We start from the raw sequence: 15,898 nt of genomic DNA, 5'->3' as shown, positions 1-15,898 counted from the left end.
GGGAAAAAATGAAAGGAAAAGTGTAGGAGGCAAATTGACAGCTGCCAGATGTGAACAAGGTGGACTTAAAGAATGAGAGCGATGGCGCCAAAGAGTATATACCGTACAGTTGCTAAGGTGGGGCCCCGACATGGGATACTCACCACACACGGGGATATGAACACACACACAAAATGCGCCACACACTACCACGTGCTTGAACACATATTACCCTCAGCACACATTTCACCACAAATACACCAACCTCGCCACATAAAAGCTCGCTCAAAACTCGCCAAATGCAGAGTTGCCACACAAAACTCATCTCACAAAAGTCGCTGCATGCATGTCGCCACATGCAACTCAACACACACAACTTGACAAACGAAACTCGCCCTAAAACACACACAGGTCTGGTATTATCCTTCAAAAATAAAAATCTGATTAATAAGCAAACTACAAGAGCAAAAAATGTACCATATAGGAAATACGGCAGCTGTCAGTCACATGACCTGTCTATTATGTGTATGTGTGAGCTAATATATACTGCCAGGGAGAGGGCTTCCTGTTGGCTGGAGATTTATCAGGCTGCCAATTTATCTTACAAATACTGAGGTAAAAATACTGAGCAAATAACGTGTGAACGAGGTCTAATACAGGAGGAGATGACACACAGGTATATACTATATACAGGGGAGATGACACAGGTATATACTATATAGAGGAGGAGATGACATACAGGTACATACTATATACAGGAGGAGATGACATACAGGTATATGCCATATACAGGAGGAGATGACATACAGGTATATGCTATATATAGAATATGACATACAGGTATATACTATATACAGGAGGAGATTACACACAGATATATACTACATACAGGGGAGATGACAGGTATATACTATATATAGAAGGAGATGACATACAGGTATATACTATATATAGGAGGAGATGACATACAGGTATATACTATATACAGGGGAGATGACACAGCAGGTATATACTATATACTGGGGAGATGACATACAGGTATATACTATATACAGGAGATGACATACAGGTGTATACTATATATAAGGGAGATGACAAACATGTATATGCTGAGGTGAAAATGAGAGTTGACAAGTCGAAATGACAAGTGTTAGGGGGGAATGAGAGGAGTGAGGGAGAAAATGAGAGATGTGAGGGAGAAAATTAGAGATGTGAGGGAGAAAATGAAAGATGTGATTGGGAAAATGAGAGGCGTGATGGGAAAATAAGAGAAGTGAGGTGCTATAACAAACCACAGATATTTACTATGCCCAGGCAACGCCGGGCTCTTCAGCTAGTATATATATATATATATATATATATATATATATATATATATATATATATATATATATATACATACACATATATATATATATATATATATATATATATATATATATATATATATATATATTTATATATAGATATATAGAGATATATAGAGATATATAGAGATATATACATATATACACACACACCTTATAGACTCATATACATACATATACATACATACATACACACACTACCGTTCAAAAGTTTAGGGTCACCCAGACAATTTTGTGTTTTCCATGAAAACTCATACTTTTATTAATCAAATGAGTTGCCAAATGAATTGAAAATCTAGTCCAGACATTGACAAGGTTCGAAAAAAAGATTTTTTAAAAAATAATTTTCGCCTTCAAACTTTGCTTTCGTCAAAGAATGCTCCGTTTGCAGCAATAACAGCATTGCAGACATTTGGCATGCTAGCAGTTAATTTGCTGAGGTAATCTGGAGAAATTTCACCCCATACTTCCAGAAGCCCCTCCCGCAAGTTGGTTTGGCTTGATGGGCACTTTTTGGGTACCATACGGTCAAGCTGCTCCCACAACAGCTCAATGGGGTTGAAATCTGGTGACTGCGCTGGCCCCTCCATTACAGATAGAATACCAGATGCCTGCTTCTTCCGAAATAGTTCTTGCATAATATGGAGGTGTGCTTTGGGTCATGTTTGGTCCCGTTGTAGGATGAAATTGGCTCCAATCAAGCGCTGTCCACAGGGTATGGCATGGCGTTGCAAAATGGAGTGATAGCCTTCCCTATTCAAAATCCCTTTTACCTTGTACAAATCTCACATTTTACCAACATCAAAGCAAACCCAGACCATCACATTACCTCCACCATGCTTGACAGATGGCATCAGGCACTCTTCCAGCATCTTTTCAGTTGTTCTGCGTCTCACAAAGGTTCTTCTGTTTGATCCAAACACCTCAATTTGTCTGTCCAGAACATTATTTTTCCAATCTTCCTCTGTCCAATGTCTGTGATCTTTTGCCCATATTAATCTTTTCCTTTTATTAGCCAGTCTCAGATATGGCCTTTTCTTTGCCACTCTGCCCTGAAGGCCAGCATCCCGGAGTCGCCTCTTCACTGTAGACGTTGACACTGGCGTGTTGCATGTACAATTTAATGAAGCTGCCAGTTGAGGACCTGTGAGGCGTCGATTTCTCAAACTACAGACTCTAATGTACTTATTCTGTTGCTCAGTTGTGCAGCGGGGCCTCCCACTACTCTTTCTACTCTGGTTAGAGCCTGTATATATATATATATATAATATATAATATACATATAATATATATATATTATACATACATACATACATAAATACACACACATACATACGCACACACACACACACACACACACACACACACACACACTAGTGCCCAAAAGTTTACATACCCCAGCAGAATTTTTGCTTTTCATGGCCTTTATTCAGAGAATATGAATGATAACACCAAAACCTTATCTGCACTCATGGTTAGTGGTTGGGTGAAACCATTTATTGTCAAACTACTGTGTTTTCTCTTTTTAAACCATAATGACAACCCAAAACATGCAAATGACCGTGATCAAAAGATTACATACTCCATGTCTTATTATCGTGTATTGCACCTTCTAACATCAAGTCTTGAAGTCTTTGTGGTAGTTGTTGATGAGATTCTTTATTTTCTCAGATAGTAGAGCTGCCCACTCTTCTTGGCAAAAAGCCTCCAGTCCCTGTATATTCCTGGGCTGTCTAGCATGAACTGCGTGCTTGAGATCTCCCCAGAGTGGATCAATAATATTGAGGTCGGGAGACTGGGATGGCCACTCCAGAACCTTCACTTTTTTCTGCTGTAGACAATGACAGGTCAACGTGGCCTTGTGTTTTGGATCGTTGTCATGTTGGAACGTCCAAGTACATCCCACGCGCAGCTTCCAGGCTGATGAGCAAATTTGCCTCCAGTATGTGCAGATAATGTACTGCATTCATCTTTTCATCAACTTTGACCAAGTTTCTTGTGCCTTTGTAGCTCACACATCCCCAAAATATCAGCAATCCACCTCAGTGCTTTACAGTAGGAATGGTGTTCCTTTCATCATAGGCCTTGTTGACCTCTCTCCAAACGTAACATTTACGGTTGTGGCCAAAAACTTCAATTTTGGTCTCATCACTCCTAATTACCTTGTTTCAGAAGTTTTCAGGCTTGCCAATGCGCTGTTTTAGGTATTGTGGATGAGATATTTTGTGGCATTTGTGTAGTAATGGCTTTTTTCTGGCGACTCCGTTATGCAGGCCATTTTTCTTCAAGTGCCTCCTTATTGTGCATCTTGAAACAGCCAGACCGCTAGTCCTGTATTTCAACTCATGTTATTTGTGGGTTTTTCTTTGCATCCTGAACAATTTTCCTGGCAGTTGTGGATGGCATTTTTGTTTTTACAGAGCCCCCGATTTTCCATTTGTTAATCACATTTTGAATGCTGCTGACTGGCATTATCAACTCCTTGTATATATTTTGTATCCCTTTCTTGTTTTATACAGTTCAACTACCTTTTCCTGTAGATCCGTTGACAATTCTTTTGCTTTCCCCTTGATTCACAATCCAGAAACGTCAGTGGCTGGATTAAAGATGCAAGAGTCTGTCAGGATCCCAGATACTCACTCAGCTTTTATACAGCTTTTACACACACTGAGTACAAGCAAACAGGTCACAGATGAGGATGTTACCTTTAATAGCCATTCAAAGCCATTTGTGTCAACTTCTGTGCATGTTATCAGGCCAAAATCACCGGAGTATGTGAACATTTCATCAGAGTCATTTGGATGTTTTGGTTGTCATTTTGATTTAAAAAGAGAAAACACAGTAGTTTGACAATAAATGGCTTCACCCAACCACTAACCATCAGTGGAGAAAAAGTTTTGGTGTATATATATATATATATATATATATTAGTTTTTACGTTTTTTATTTCAGTATATTGTTAAATTAAGTTTTTTTTAGGAATGATATCATGGAAGACAAGGAGTCCTCCAGAAGGTACTAAGACTTTACCATGGCATTTTAGAGGGTTAAACTGATGCAATCGGAGCCAGCTGTAAGGTACATGCAACCATGCGATATGGAGCAGGCTCAGCTCCATCCTGCATCATACAGAGATAACGCACAACAGCCGTCACTAAGGGATTATAGAGTGAGGATGCCATTAAAAAATATCACTATGAGAAATTTCTTCTGAGTTGGCAATCCGTTATTTTTTTTTTCCCCAATATGATGGATCAGAACAGCAGAATTAAGAAACACAGGTGTGAACAGAGCCTAAGCAGCCAGTACACTGTCATTATTATACGTTCGACCAAATCCTTGGAGCATCGGGAATGGCAGCTCTATTATACAAAATCAACACTACCATTTGTATAGAGCTGCTTGGAAAAAAAAAATACAGTAAGCATTCAATCTTCTCCTTCTGTTACCCATATGGCAAGTCAGCAGCTACAAGTCGGCATTAATTATACAACAAAATGAAGGCCTCCTGTTCCAGCGAGCTGTCGTGCGGCCCTCTCATCATATGTGGAGGCCTGAAGAACGTCTGCCCTGTGGTCACCATCACTCTGCATGACGGTTTTGTCCAGAAGATGGAGTCTGCCCAGTCGTACATTCATGGGAAATAAACAGATCAGCTCCTTGTGTTATCATGAGAGCATATGCTTGTTTGGAGAGCTCGTGGACTGGCATCGCCCCCTCTTATAGACAGCACAGATGACAATAAGAACAAACAATATTTTAAATGAAGCATTTCAGCTAAAAGCAAATGTCTGTCTTGCTACTTCTTTCAATAATCTGCCATGGAGACATCATTTAGAGAATACTGTCCTGTTTTTTTATAATATGGCCAAAGGGTAAGGCAAAGTATGGGATGTATAAACTAGTTCTGAAACTTTCAAAATGATTGCAGATATACAGTGGGTACAGAAAGTATCAGACCCCTAAAAAAAATTTCACACTCTGTTCCATTGCAGCCATTTGGTAAATTCAAAAAAAGTTCATTTTTTCTCATTAATGTACATTCTGCACCCCATCTTGACTGAAAAAAAAAACAGAAATGTAGAAATGTTTGCAAATTTAATAAAAAAGAAAAACTGAAATATCACATGGTCATAAGTATTTAGACCCTTCGCTCAGTATTGAGGAGAAGCACCCTTTTGAGCTAGTACAGCCATGAGTCGTCTTGGGAATGATGCAACAAGTTTTTCACACCTGGATGTGGGGATCCTCTGCCATTCTTCCTTGCAGATCATCTCCAGTTCCATCAGGCTGGATGGTGAACGCTGGTGGACAGCCATTTTCAGGTCTCTCCAGAGATCCTCAATTGGGTTTAGGTCAGGGCTCTGGCTGAGCCAGTCAAGAATGGTCACAGAGTTGTTCTGAAGCCACTCCTTTGTTATTTTAGCTGTGTGCTTAGGGTCATTGTTTTGTTGGAAGGTGAACCTTTGGCCAAGACTGAGGTCCAGAGCACTCTGGAAGAGGTTTTCATCCAGGATATCACTGTACTTGGCCGCATTCATGTTTCCTTCAATGGCAACCAGTCATCCTGTCCCTGCAGCTGAAAAACACCCCCATAGCATGATGCTGCCACCACCATGTTTCACTGTTGGGATTGTATTGAGCAGGTGATGAGCAGTGCCTGGTTTTCTCCACACATACCACTTAGAATAATCACCAAAAATGTCTATATTTGTGTTATCACACCAGAGAATCTTATTTCTCATAGTCTGGGATTCCTTCATGTGTTTTTTTAGCAAACTCTATGCGGGCTTTCATATGTCTTGCACTGAGGAGAGGCTTCCATCTGGCCACTTTGCATAAAGGCCCAGCTGGTAAAGGGCTGCAGTGATAGTTGACTTTTTGGAACTTTATCCCATCTCCCAACTGCATCTCTAGAGCTCAGCCACAGTGATCTTGGGGTTGTTCTTTAACTCTCTCACCAAGGCGCTTCTCCCACGGTTGCTCAGTTTGGCTGGCTGGCCAGGTCTAGGAAGACTTCTGGTGATCCCAAACTTCTTCCATTTAAGGATTATGGAGGCCACTGTGCTCTTAGGAACCTTGAGTACTGCAGAAATTAATTTGTAATCTTGGCCAGATCTGAGCCTTGCCACAATTTTGTCTCTGTGCTCCTTGGCCAGTTCCTTTGACCTCATGATTCTCATTTGGTCTGACATGAACTGTGAGGTCTTATATAGACAGGTGTGCGCCTTTCCAAATCAAGTTCTGTCAGTTTAATTAAACATATCTGGACTCCAATGAAGGAGTAGAACCATCTCAAGGAGGATCAGAAGGAAAAGGACAGCGTGTGACAAATATGAGTGTCTGAGGAAAGGGTCAGAATACTTATAACTGATATTTCAGCTTTTTTTCATACATTTGCTTAAATTTCTACATTTCTGTTGTTTTTCAGTCCAGTTGGGGTGCAGAGTGAACATTAATGTGAAAAAAATAAACTTTTTTGAATTTACCAAATGGCTGAAATGAAACAAAGAGTGAAAAATGTAAAGGGGTCTGATACTTTCCGTACCCACTGTATATATACACTTGTACAGCACATGAGTAAAAGTAAGCACATACCTTTACATATTAGTAATAAGACTTTCAGGTATCATTTATCCACAGGACAGGTGATAACTTCAGGGTGGTAGGGTTCCGATTGCTGGGATCCTCCTCAATCCCAAGTATGGGGCTGTGAAATGCCTTGTTCGGAACAATAGATGGCTGCGTATGCACGCTACTTCTCTGTTAATCATCTATGGGACTGCCACGTTGTACTCCGCTATCTCTGGCAGTGGCACAGACAATGAATGGACCATTGGTGCACATACATAGCCAGAGTTCTGTCCCAACTGAGCTCTCAAGAGGCTCATTCCCAAGATAGGTGCAGACCCTCAGCTCTTTAGATATGCCATAAATATATGAGAATAGTAAGTGTTTGCAGCTTATTACAGCCAAGATCAGGAACAGGTAGTATGTGGTAGCCTGAAATTCACCTAGATCAGGGAACATTTTTCTCCCTCTTTCACCTCTTTCATGCATTTCACCGAAAACTTACTTGATTATAGGCGCTCACACAGGCTCTATGTAAAGCCAGTTTCAGAAAAACCCTATCCCCCAGCTCAAGTTTATTAAAAAGAAAAAATACTAAAAAAAATCCCCAAAAACTGATTTATTCACTCTCCCCAGGTCCCGTGCAGAGTCTCTGCTGCTCCTGTTGTCTGTTATTGTCCTCAGAAGTAACGTCACATTGACAGTGCTGCAGCCAATCACTGAACTCAGTGGCTCTGACTGAGCTCACTGTACAAGTCGTTCAGAACCGCTGAGCTCAGTGATTGGCAGCAGTGCTGTCAACGTGACGTCAGTGCTGCAGACAATACCAGACAAGAGGATCATCAATGTAGAAAGAGAATTGGACCTGGGCAGGGTGAGTTAGCTGTTATGACCTGGTGGTTAAGAGGCCACACTGATATGACCTGGTGGCTAAAACGCAACATGGAACGAGCTCTGAGAAGGTGGTATCTCTACTGACCGCAGTCCCTAATCCTAACAACACAACTAGAAATAGCCGTGGGATGTTCCTGACACTCCCTAGACACCTCGTCACAGCCTCAGATATAACTACCCCTAAAGAAGGAAACAGAAAGCTATCTTGCCTCAGAGAAACCCCCAAAAGGAAAGACAGCCCCCACAAATATTGACTGTGAAAGGAGAGGGAAATGACGTACATAGAAATGAAATCAGAATTCAGCAAAGGGAGGCCAATACTAAACTAGATAGACAGAAAGCAAAGGACACTGTGCGGTCAGTATTAAAAACTACAAAATCCACGCAGAGTTTACAAAAATGAACTCCACACTGACTCACGGTGTGGAGGGGCAAATCTGCTTTCCCAGAGCTTCCAGCTAGCCTGAATAAGACATAGTGACAAGCTGGACAAAAGAGACAAATATGCAGAGCAATGGAGTCCAAACAAATGGGCAAACAAATACCAGCAAAAACTTATCTTTTGCAGACAAGGACTGGCCATATGAAAATTCCAAGGAGAGAACCAAATCCAACCAAGAACATTGACAGCAGGCATGAACTAAAGCCCAGAGCAGGTTTAAATAGCAAACCCAGGCTAGGCGATTAGTGAAGGCAGCTGCCACAGCCACCCAACAGAGCAGCAGTTCCACTCGAAACCACCAGAGGGAGCCCAAGGGCAGAACCCACAAAAATACCATTAGCAACCACAGCAGGGAGCTCCAGAACGGAACTCACAACAGTTAGCACAGTTTGTTTTGCATTAACACACTGAAACCTCAAAACTCCTTTAACTAAGATTGAGAAAAAGATTAAGAATTATCATATAATCAAGATTAACTATTTAAAAAAAAAAAAATCGAAATTCTCTAAGTCGCTCTTCATACATTACTATTACTGTAATGTATGAGCCATGGAATGAAGAACTAGGGTAAGGGATTCAGTGACCCGAGTGCTCCCTCACCCCTGCTATTGTGTGCACGTTAGGCATTTACCTCTATACTCAGTCGCTGCTATATTAGCCTATAGCTAGACCCTCATAGCCTAGCGTCCGACTTGCCTGATTAAGGGACGGGAACCATAACCATTAGGTACAGCTCCGTACAGACTTGTCTTATCAGACAATCATGAGACGCAGACATATAGTAAAATAAATTGTAGATGGCCCTATCTATGGCAATAAACCAAACACTGAAAGAGCACGTGTCCGAGATCATGCCGGAGCGGTGCTCCAGGGAGTCTCGGTGGCCGGAATATGAGCTCCTCACCAATAAAGCTTCCTTTACTGCCATCGGCGTTCTGGTGGTTAGAAACATAATAGGAAAGAACATAAAGGCGAAGAACGCTCTTTACTTAAGAAGAAAAGTTCCCATTTAATGAAGCCATACTTGTAAAATGTTGGAGATCAAAAGAAAATGTTACCTTAGGCAGCGCTTCTACCGGATCATATTTCGGTCCCAGAACAAATATCCTTTGGCCTCTACGCACCACTCCGCTAAAGACTCGAGCAAATGCAATAAAAGAACTTTTGTTCTCGCCTTCTTGTTTGTCTGACTTTTGTACCATGTTCTCCCTTTCGCTGGACGCAGACAGTGTATCCCCTATAATATTAAAAATAAAGCAGAAATCGATTCTGTTATAATAAAATCCAGGAAAAAGCAGACACATTCACACCCATCTTCTGCCAGAAAAGCTCCCAAAAAATGCAAAAAACATATTCAAGGGTCGGCATTCACCCGGCGGTGATGTGCTCTGCCTCACTTGGGCTTTTATGTTGGTATACCTCATGTTTTCTGTACAAAACAGTTGACTACATTGTTTTACACAAAGGCATAAAAAACACATAGCAAATTGTTTTTTTATTGTTATTCATCGGTAAATCCTCCGAGCGTATACGGAGATGGCAGTGCGGATACACAGATGGACAGATTTTTCACTGGCTCCAATTTGTGTTAAGTATTGTGGTCTCTTGTATACCCCACAAAATACCTGCTTTGTTTATTTGGAATTTAGCTGCCTACACGAGTGCTCATTTTTTACATTTGCTGGCTTATGCACATTATCTCTTGACTGAGCATGCTCAAACACTGATATTGTTTTCACACCATAGAAATTTCTACTGAGCGTGCTCAAACCCAGATGTCTTGCTCTTCCTCAGGATCCATGTGGCGACCATTAATGCCCTGTTCCGCTATATTCACAGGTTGCGTTTTCGCTACATTTTCTATGCAAGTTAAGCGCTGCTTTCTACAGTACCAGCAAAAGCTGTCAGATTTCAGAACTCTCATGCACATGCCTTGACTGAATTGGAAAACTGCTACAGTATTTAAATCTGCATCATGTCAATTCTTTCAGTATTTTTTCTTCCATAGAAAGCAATGATTAAGTGCAAATACAAAGCTATCAGTTTTTGAAAAAAAAAAACCCGAAGGTACAGCAAGATGTGATACCCATTTTATGATTTTCCCAAGCTTAAACCATAATATCTTGATATCCTCACATGAGCCTGGCAGCTAGGATTAGTCCTGTTTAACCCCCTAACGACCACCAATACGTCTTTTAATGGCAGAAGTTAAGAGTACTTATTCCTCAGCGTCGCTTTTTAACGGCACTGAGAAATAAGGGTATAGCGTCAGAAAATCTCCAGGGTCTCAGCTACCCCCCGGAGAACATGATCTGGGTGGGTTTTTACTGTCCCCAGTGTTGCGATCGCTGTTATTCACCGAATGGTGTCACTGTGGGGTATTTTCTGTCATACTGACCCCCCAAACTCACTTCAAATGTGAGGTGGTACCTAAAACAAATGGTTTTGTACATTTTGCTGGAAAAATGAGAAATCGCTGGTCAACTTTTAACCTTTATAACTTCCTAAAAAATATATATATATGTTTCCAAAATTGTGCTAATATAGAGCAGACATGTGGGAAATGTTAGTTATTAATTATTTTGTGCAATATGACTCTCTGATTTAAGGGCACAAAAAATTAAAAGTTTGAAAATTGCAAAATTTTCTAAATTTTTTGCCAAGTTTCCATTTTTTCATAAAAGCAAGTCATATCGAAGAAATTTTACCACAAACATGATGTACAATGTGTCACGAAAAAAGCTAAGAATCAGTGGGATCGTTGAAGCGTTCCAGAGGTATAACCTCAAAGTGACAGTGATCAGAATTGTAAAACTTGGCTTAGTCATTTAGTACAAAATTGGCTGTCAGTAAGGGTTTAACTAAATTAGTGATGTGTGTTAAAGTAAACAATGCCCAACCAATTCAATGCCTACCAATGTGGGAAAGTAAACAATGCCCAACCAATTCAATGCCTACCAATGTGGGAAAGTAAACAATGCCCTTTAGATTGTGGGTAGAGGTTTTCACTAGCGGCATTAGGGTACATCAGGGTATCTAGGGTCAGCCATCGTGGAGCGGGGGCGCCATTACGCTCCCCCCTAGGGTGCCAACCTCCACTGCCAGGAAGGGGCAAGTGTAGGTACTGTAGCTAGGGTTGTCCAGCTATTCCCATTAGGTTTATGGGTATTTTCGGAGCACTTTCTTGTTTGTTGTCACTTTGGTTTGCCTTGGTTTTAATAATAAAGAGTGTTTTTATAGTTAGGGCATTTACTTATGATTTTGGAAAGTAAACAATGCCCAACCAATTCAATGCCTACCAATGTGGGAAAGTAAACAATGCCCAACCAATTCAATGCCTACCAATGTGGGAAAGTAAACAATGCCCAACCAATTCAATGCTTACCAATGTGGGAAAGTAAACAATGCCCAACCAATTCAATGCCTACCAATGTGGGAAAGTAAACCATGCCCGACCAATTCATTGCCCTACCAATGTGGGAAAGTGAACAATGCCCCAATGTGTCAAAGTAATCAATGCAATCACTAGCTGCAGGGTAAGTCAATGGAAGAACAAAACATTATCCCAACAGAGATGATGATGTCTCGCCTACCATTGTTGTAATTTAAGACGGCCACATAATTTACAGTTGTAGACAAAATTCTCTACAGCTCGAATTCTCACCAGATCAGTGCTTGTGACCATCCACCTATGGGTGCTCTGATTCTACAGCTCTTACCATGCCCTGAATAAGGCAGTCATTCTCTCCATGTTCAGTGAGAACTGGGAACAAGAATACTTTGAAGCTGTCACCTCCAGCATAACGAGAACCAAATGCATTTACTGCCCACCATTTAAAACTTATGAACCTATGTGATAGCCTTGAAGGGAATCTTCCACTCCCAAAAGTCAAATTGAATTATCTATACATTGGTATAGGGGACGTAGCCACTATAAAAATTATATTTGTACTGTAAATTTTACTAACGTCTTATATAAAAACCGTTTTATTACGTAAATAAATGATTATGACAGTGCTCGCTTTGGAGTGATGCCTGATCTAAATCCGCAGCAGCTGCACAAATGATCACAAAACAGAGGCTAGAGAATGCTAACAGGAGGAGATGAGAATGCGCACAGTGTCTGTGTGTGCATGTTCTCATCTCCCTCACCCTGTGAGTATTGGCTGCCGGCTGCTGTGATACTGCGTGCAGCAGGCGGCCGCTGCACACAGGAGCGGGATGAGAACACATCACACACTGTGGCTGCTGTCGGCTACTGCAGTGTCAGTGCATGCAGTGCTGGGGATTTAGATAGTCACTGCAAAGGGGCACTGCCAATCATCATAAGGGGAAGAGCAAAGGATATTAACTTGAGGGGGTAACAAGTAAGAGATTTATAGGGGCCAAGTCTTCTACATGAATGTCTAAAGTGTTCAGTTTGAGTTTTATGGGCGACAGTCTCTAACTTACCACTATTTCTGAATAACTTGGAAAAGCATTTATTATAGGACATGACAATTGAACTGTATATGCAATGAGTAGGATCCAATGAATGAACAATTTTGAATGAAAGTGAGAAAAACCTCAAACGCATAAATGCGGCATCTACAGTATATAACTAATCCAGTCTACACCGATGGCTGCACAGGAAATGGAATAAAATCTTCATGCTATCAGTAACTTTTTTACTGAGCTGTTGTATTTAGGACTCAGCGGTCCTTCGACCAGTAAAGCAGCTAAGATTGACAGGCGGATGTAAAGAAGTTGGTAGGAGCAGGCCATAAATAAGCTGATCGCTAACCACGTCCACCTCGCACCACCTACATGGCTAATTTGTTGGTAATTATGTTGTCTGCAGACTGGTGTCAATGACTGTTAGCAACTTGTGTGGCTTGTAATGCTGTGTAATTGCTGCCTGTATGGTAGGAACATTCAGGGAGCAGAAAATTACACTGAAATCACTTAAGACTCTAGCAGAGAAAAGTGAGCAGAGTGGTAAGGACAGACACTTGCCTCTGGTGCGCTCACTGTTTACAGGCACTTGGCATTCGCTGCTGGAGGGAGCCGGCTCCGCTCCCTGATTGATTGCCATCTTTTCAGCGTGCTTCTGTCTTGCGAGTTCCCGTCTCCGTGCAATTTCATCCTGAGTTAATGGCCTGTAAGGAGGGAAGTTATTTGCATGAGAGATATACTGTAGGTAACCGCAATGGAGAAGCACCATATCTGAGCGGACCGACGCATTAGGAAACCTGGCCGGCTTAGTCTAACATGATAAATGCTTCATGGAAGGCATGTAAAGGGCAAAACAGCGCCCTTATGCTACATCATCATCCTCCTCTAGGAGGCCTCCTGAACAGAGTCTGTATATTTAATTAATTTCAAGGGAAACGGTCACTAGGCGTTTGCCATTTAATCTGAAAGCAGCTTAATGTAGAGACCCTGATTCCAGTGATGAGCCACTTACCGGGCTGCTTGATGCAGTTTTCATAATATCACTGTTGTATCAGCAGTAGATAATCACTAGAGGACTACTAAACCTGCTGCCATGCAGTCCTCTAGATTCATGAGCTCTGTATAACCCCGCCCCCACCAATAATTGACAGCTTTGTGCCTATGCACAGTGCACACAGAAAGCAGGCAATTAGTGATAAGGTGTTATCTGAGCACCCTCGTGTGATTACCGAGTGTCTTTGGTGTGTTCAGAAAACATGTTCAAGTCCCTGCACCTGCATGTCTTGCATCTGTAGACAGCCACGACACATGCAGGGATTGTTCGTTTGTCAGCCAATCCCCACATGTGTTGCAGCCGCGGGGACTCATTTTTTGAGCACAGCAAAGACACTTGGTTATCACCCGAGCACGCTCGCTCATCACTACTGCCAATCCGTGGTGGGGTTACACAGAACTCAGCATTCAGAGAAATGTTTGGCAAATCTGCAGCAGGCAAAGTGATTTTCTCAAAACTACAAGAAGCAGCCAAGTAGGTGATACATTGCTGGAATCAGGGTCTCTGTACATACATCATGCTGCTCTCAGATGGAGTAGCAAAAAGTTCATGACAGATTCCCTTTAGAATACTGCAGTTTATCAAAACAATGGAAACTTTGGTTTTCATGGTCACCAAGAGCTGTGCTTGCATTTTTTTTCTATAGGAAACTACTGAATATAAATCTGCCCTGATCATGTGATAGACACTTATGTGAACAGGGACGTCCGGTTGTCAGAGCTCCGCTTATACATTAAATACCAGGAAACACTTCAATGGAAGGCAAGCGGTATGCAACTTTACATTACACCTTTGCAGGAAATAGCCAGTCCAACGTGTCATTCAATACCATGGAAAAGCTCTACCGGTGTATACCTGCCCAACAGAGGACAAAAGGTCGCCTCTACAGGGCGAATGGAGCCCAACGAATACACTAGGAATATTCAGCCAGCCTGGGGTTTCATGTGCCATGTGTTGAACCATTACCATTATTAGGACTCCTCTTTAGAAGTTTGCTGAGCCTCATAGGCTGTCTATGAACCAGAAAGGAAACCTACAGCAGCTATGAGCCGGCACAGATTTCATTTAAGAGCGTACATCAGATTTCTTCATTGTAGAGCCGTTTGGCTGTTGTGGCCTGCACCGGTTTCTGCATGTAGAAAGCCCCATGATGGGAGCTAAAGATATAAAAAAAATTTGTTAACAGGAGTTTGAAAAAAACGTTAAAAAAACTGCTTTTCCACTGCAGATCATGGTGAAATCTGATAAAAATCCCCAATTTATGACAGCTTCTGCTGCAGATTTTTATACGGTGTAGATGATCATTAGTAAAAATCACAGCGACTACACCTGAGATTGCAAATCCAGACAGATGTGAACAAGTGATGAGTGAACGTGTAATGAGAGAATGCTCCGCTATTGTGTGAGCGTGCTCCGCTGTTGTGTGAGCGCGCTCCGCTGTTGTGTGAGCGCGCTCCGCTGTTGTGTGAGCGCGCTCCGCTGTTGTGTGAGCGCGCTCCGCTGTTGTGTGAGCGCGCTCCGCTGTTGTGTGAGCGCGCTCCGCTGTTGTGTGAGCGCGCTCCGCTGTTGTGTGAGCGCGCTCCGCTGTTTGGGCATGCTCGGCTGTTGCGTGGGCGCGCTCAGCTGTTGCGTGGGCGCGCTCAGCTGTTGCGTGGGCGCGCTCAGCTGTTGCGTGGGCGCGCTCAGCTGTTGCGTGGGCGCGCTCAGCTGTTGCGTGGGCGCGCTCAGCTGTTGCGTGGGCGCGCTCCGCTGTTGCGTGGGCGCGCTCCGCTGTTGCGTGGGCGCGCTCCGCTGTTGCGTGGGCGCGCTCCGCTGTTGCGTGGGCGCGCTCCGCTGTTGCGTGGGCGCGCTCCGCTGTTGCGTGGGCGCGCTCCGCTGTTGCGTGGGCGCGCTCCTCTGTTGCGTGGGCCCGCTCGGCTGTTGTGTGGGCACGCTCGGCTGTTGTGTGAGCACGCTCGGCTGTTGTGTGGGCACGCTCGGCTGTTGTGTGGGCACGCTCGGCTGTTGTGTGAGCGCGCTCTGCTGTTGTGTGAGCGCGCTCCGCTGTTGCGTGAGCATGCTTGGGTGTTATCAGAGTGCCTTTGTCGTGCTCGTATATTATGTCCGAGTCCCCACGGCTGCATGATTTGGTGCTGTTTGACAGCCAAAAGACATGTC

At 42.7% G+C, this 15,898-nt stretch overlaps 1 protein-coding gene across 2 annotated transcripts in view; it reads right to left on the bottom strand.

Moving 5' to 3' along the window:
• Nucleotides 1-15,898, bottom strand: part of EFL1 (elongation factor like GTPase 1) — a 488,390-nt gene that overhangs the window by 291,652 nt on the left and 180,840 nt on the right. For both annotated transcript variants that reach the window (XM_069766104.1, XM_069766103.1), the window contains exons 13-14: nucleotides 13,249-13,391; nucleotides 9,312-9,490 (exon numbers count right to left, since the gene is read on the bottom strand). In XM_069766104.1, the coding sequence (XP_069622205.1) occupies nucleotides 9,312-9,490; nucleotides 13,249-13,391 (322 nt within the window). The remainder of the gene's footprint in view (nucleotides 1-9,311; nucleotides 9,491-13,248; nucleotides 13,392-15,898) is intronic.

This window comes from Ranitomeya imitator, chromosome 4, assembly GCF_032444005.1.
Source record: "Ranitomeya imitator isolate aRanImi1 chromosome 4, aRanImi1.pri, whole genome shotgun sequence".
NCBI classification, from domain to species: domain Eukaryota; kingdom Metazoa; phylum Chordata; class Amphibia; order Anura; family Dendrobatidae; genus Ranitomeya; species Ranitomeya imitator.
The sequence above is the reverse complement of the archived record's forward strand: the minus strand, read 5'-3'. Positions and strand labels throughout refer to the sequence as shown.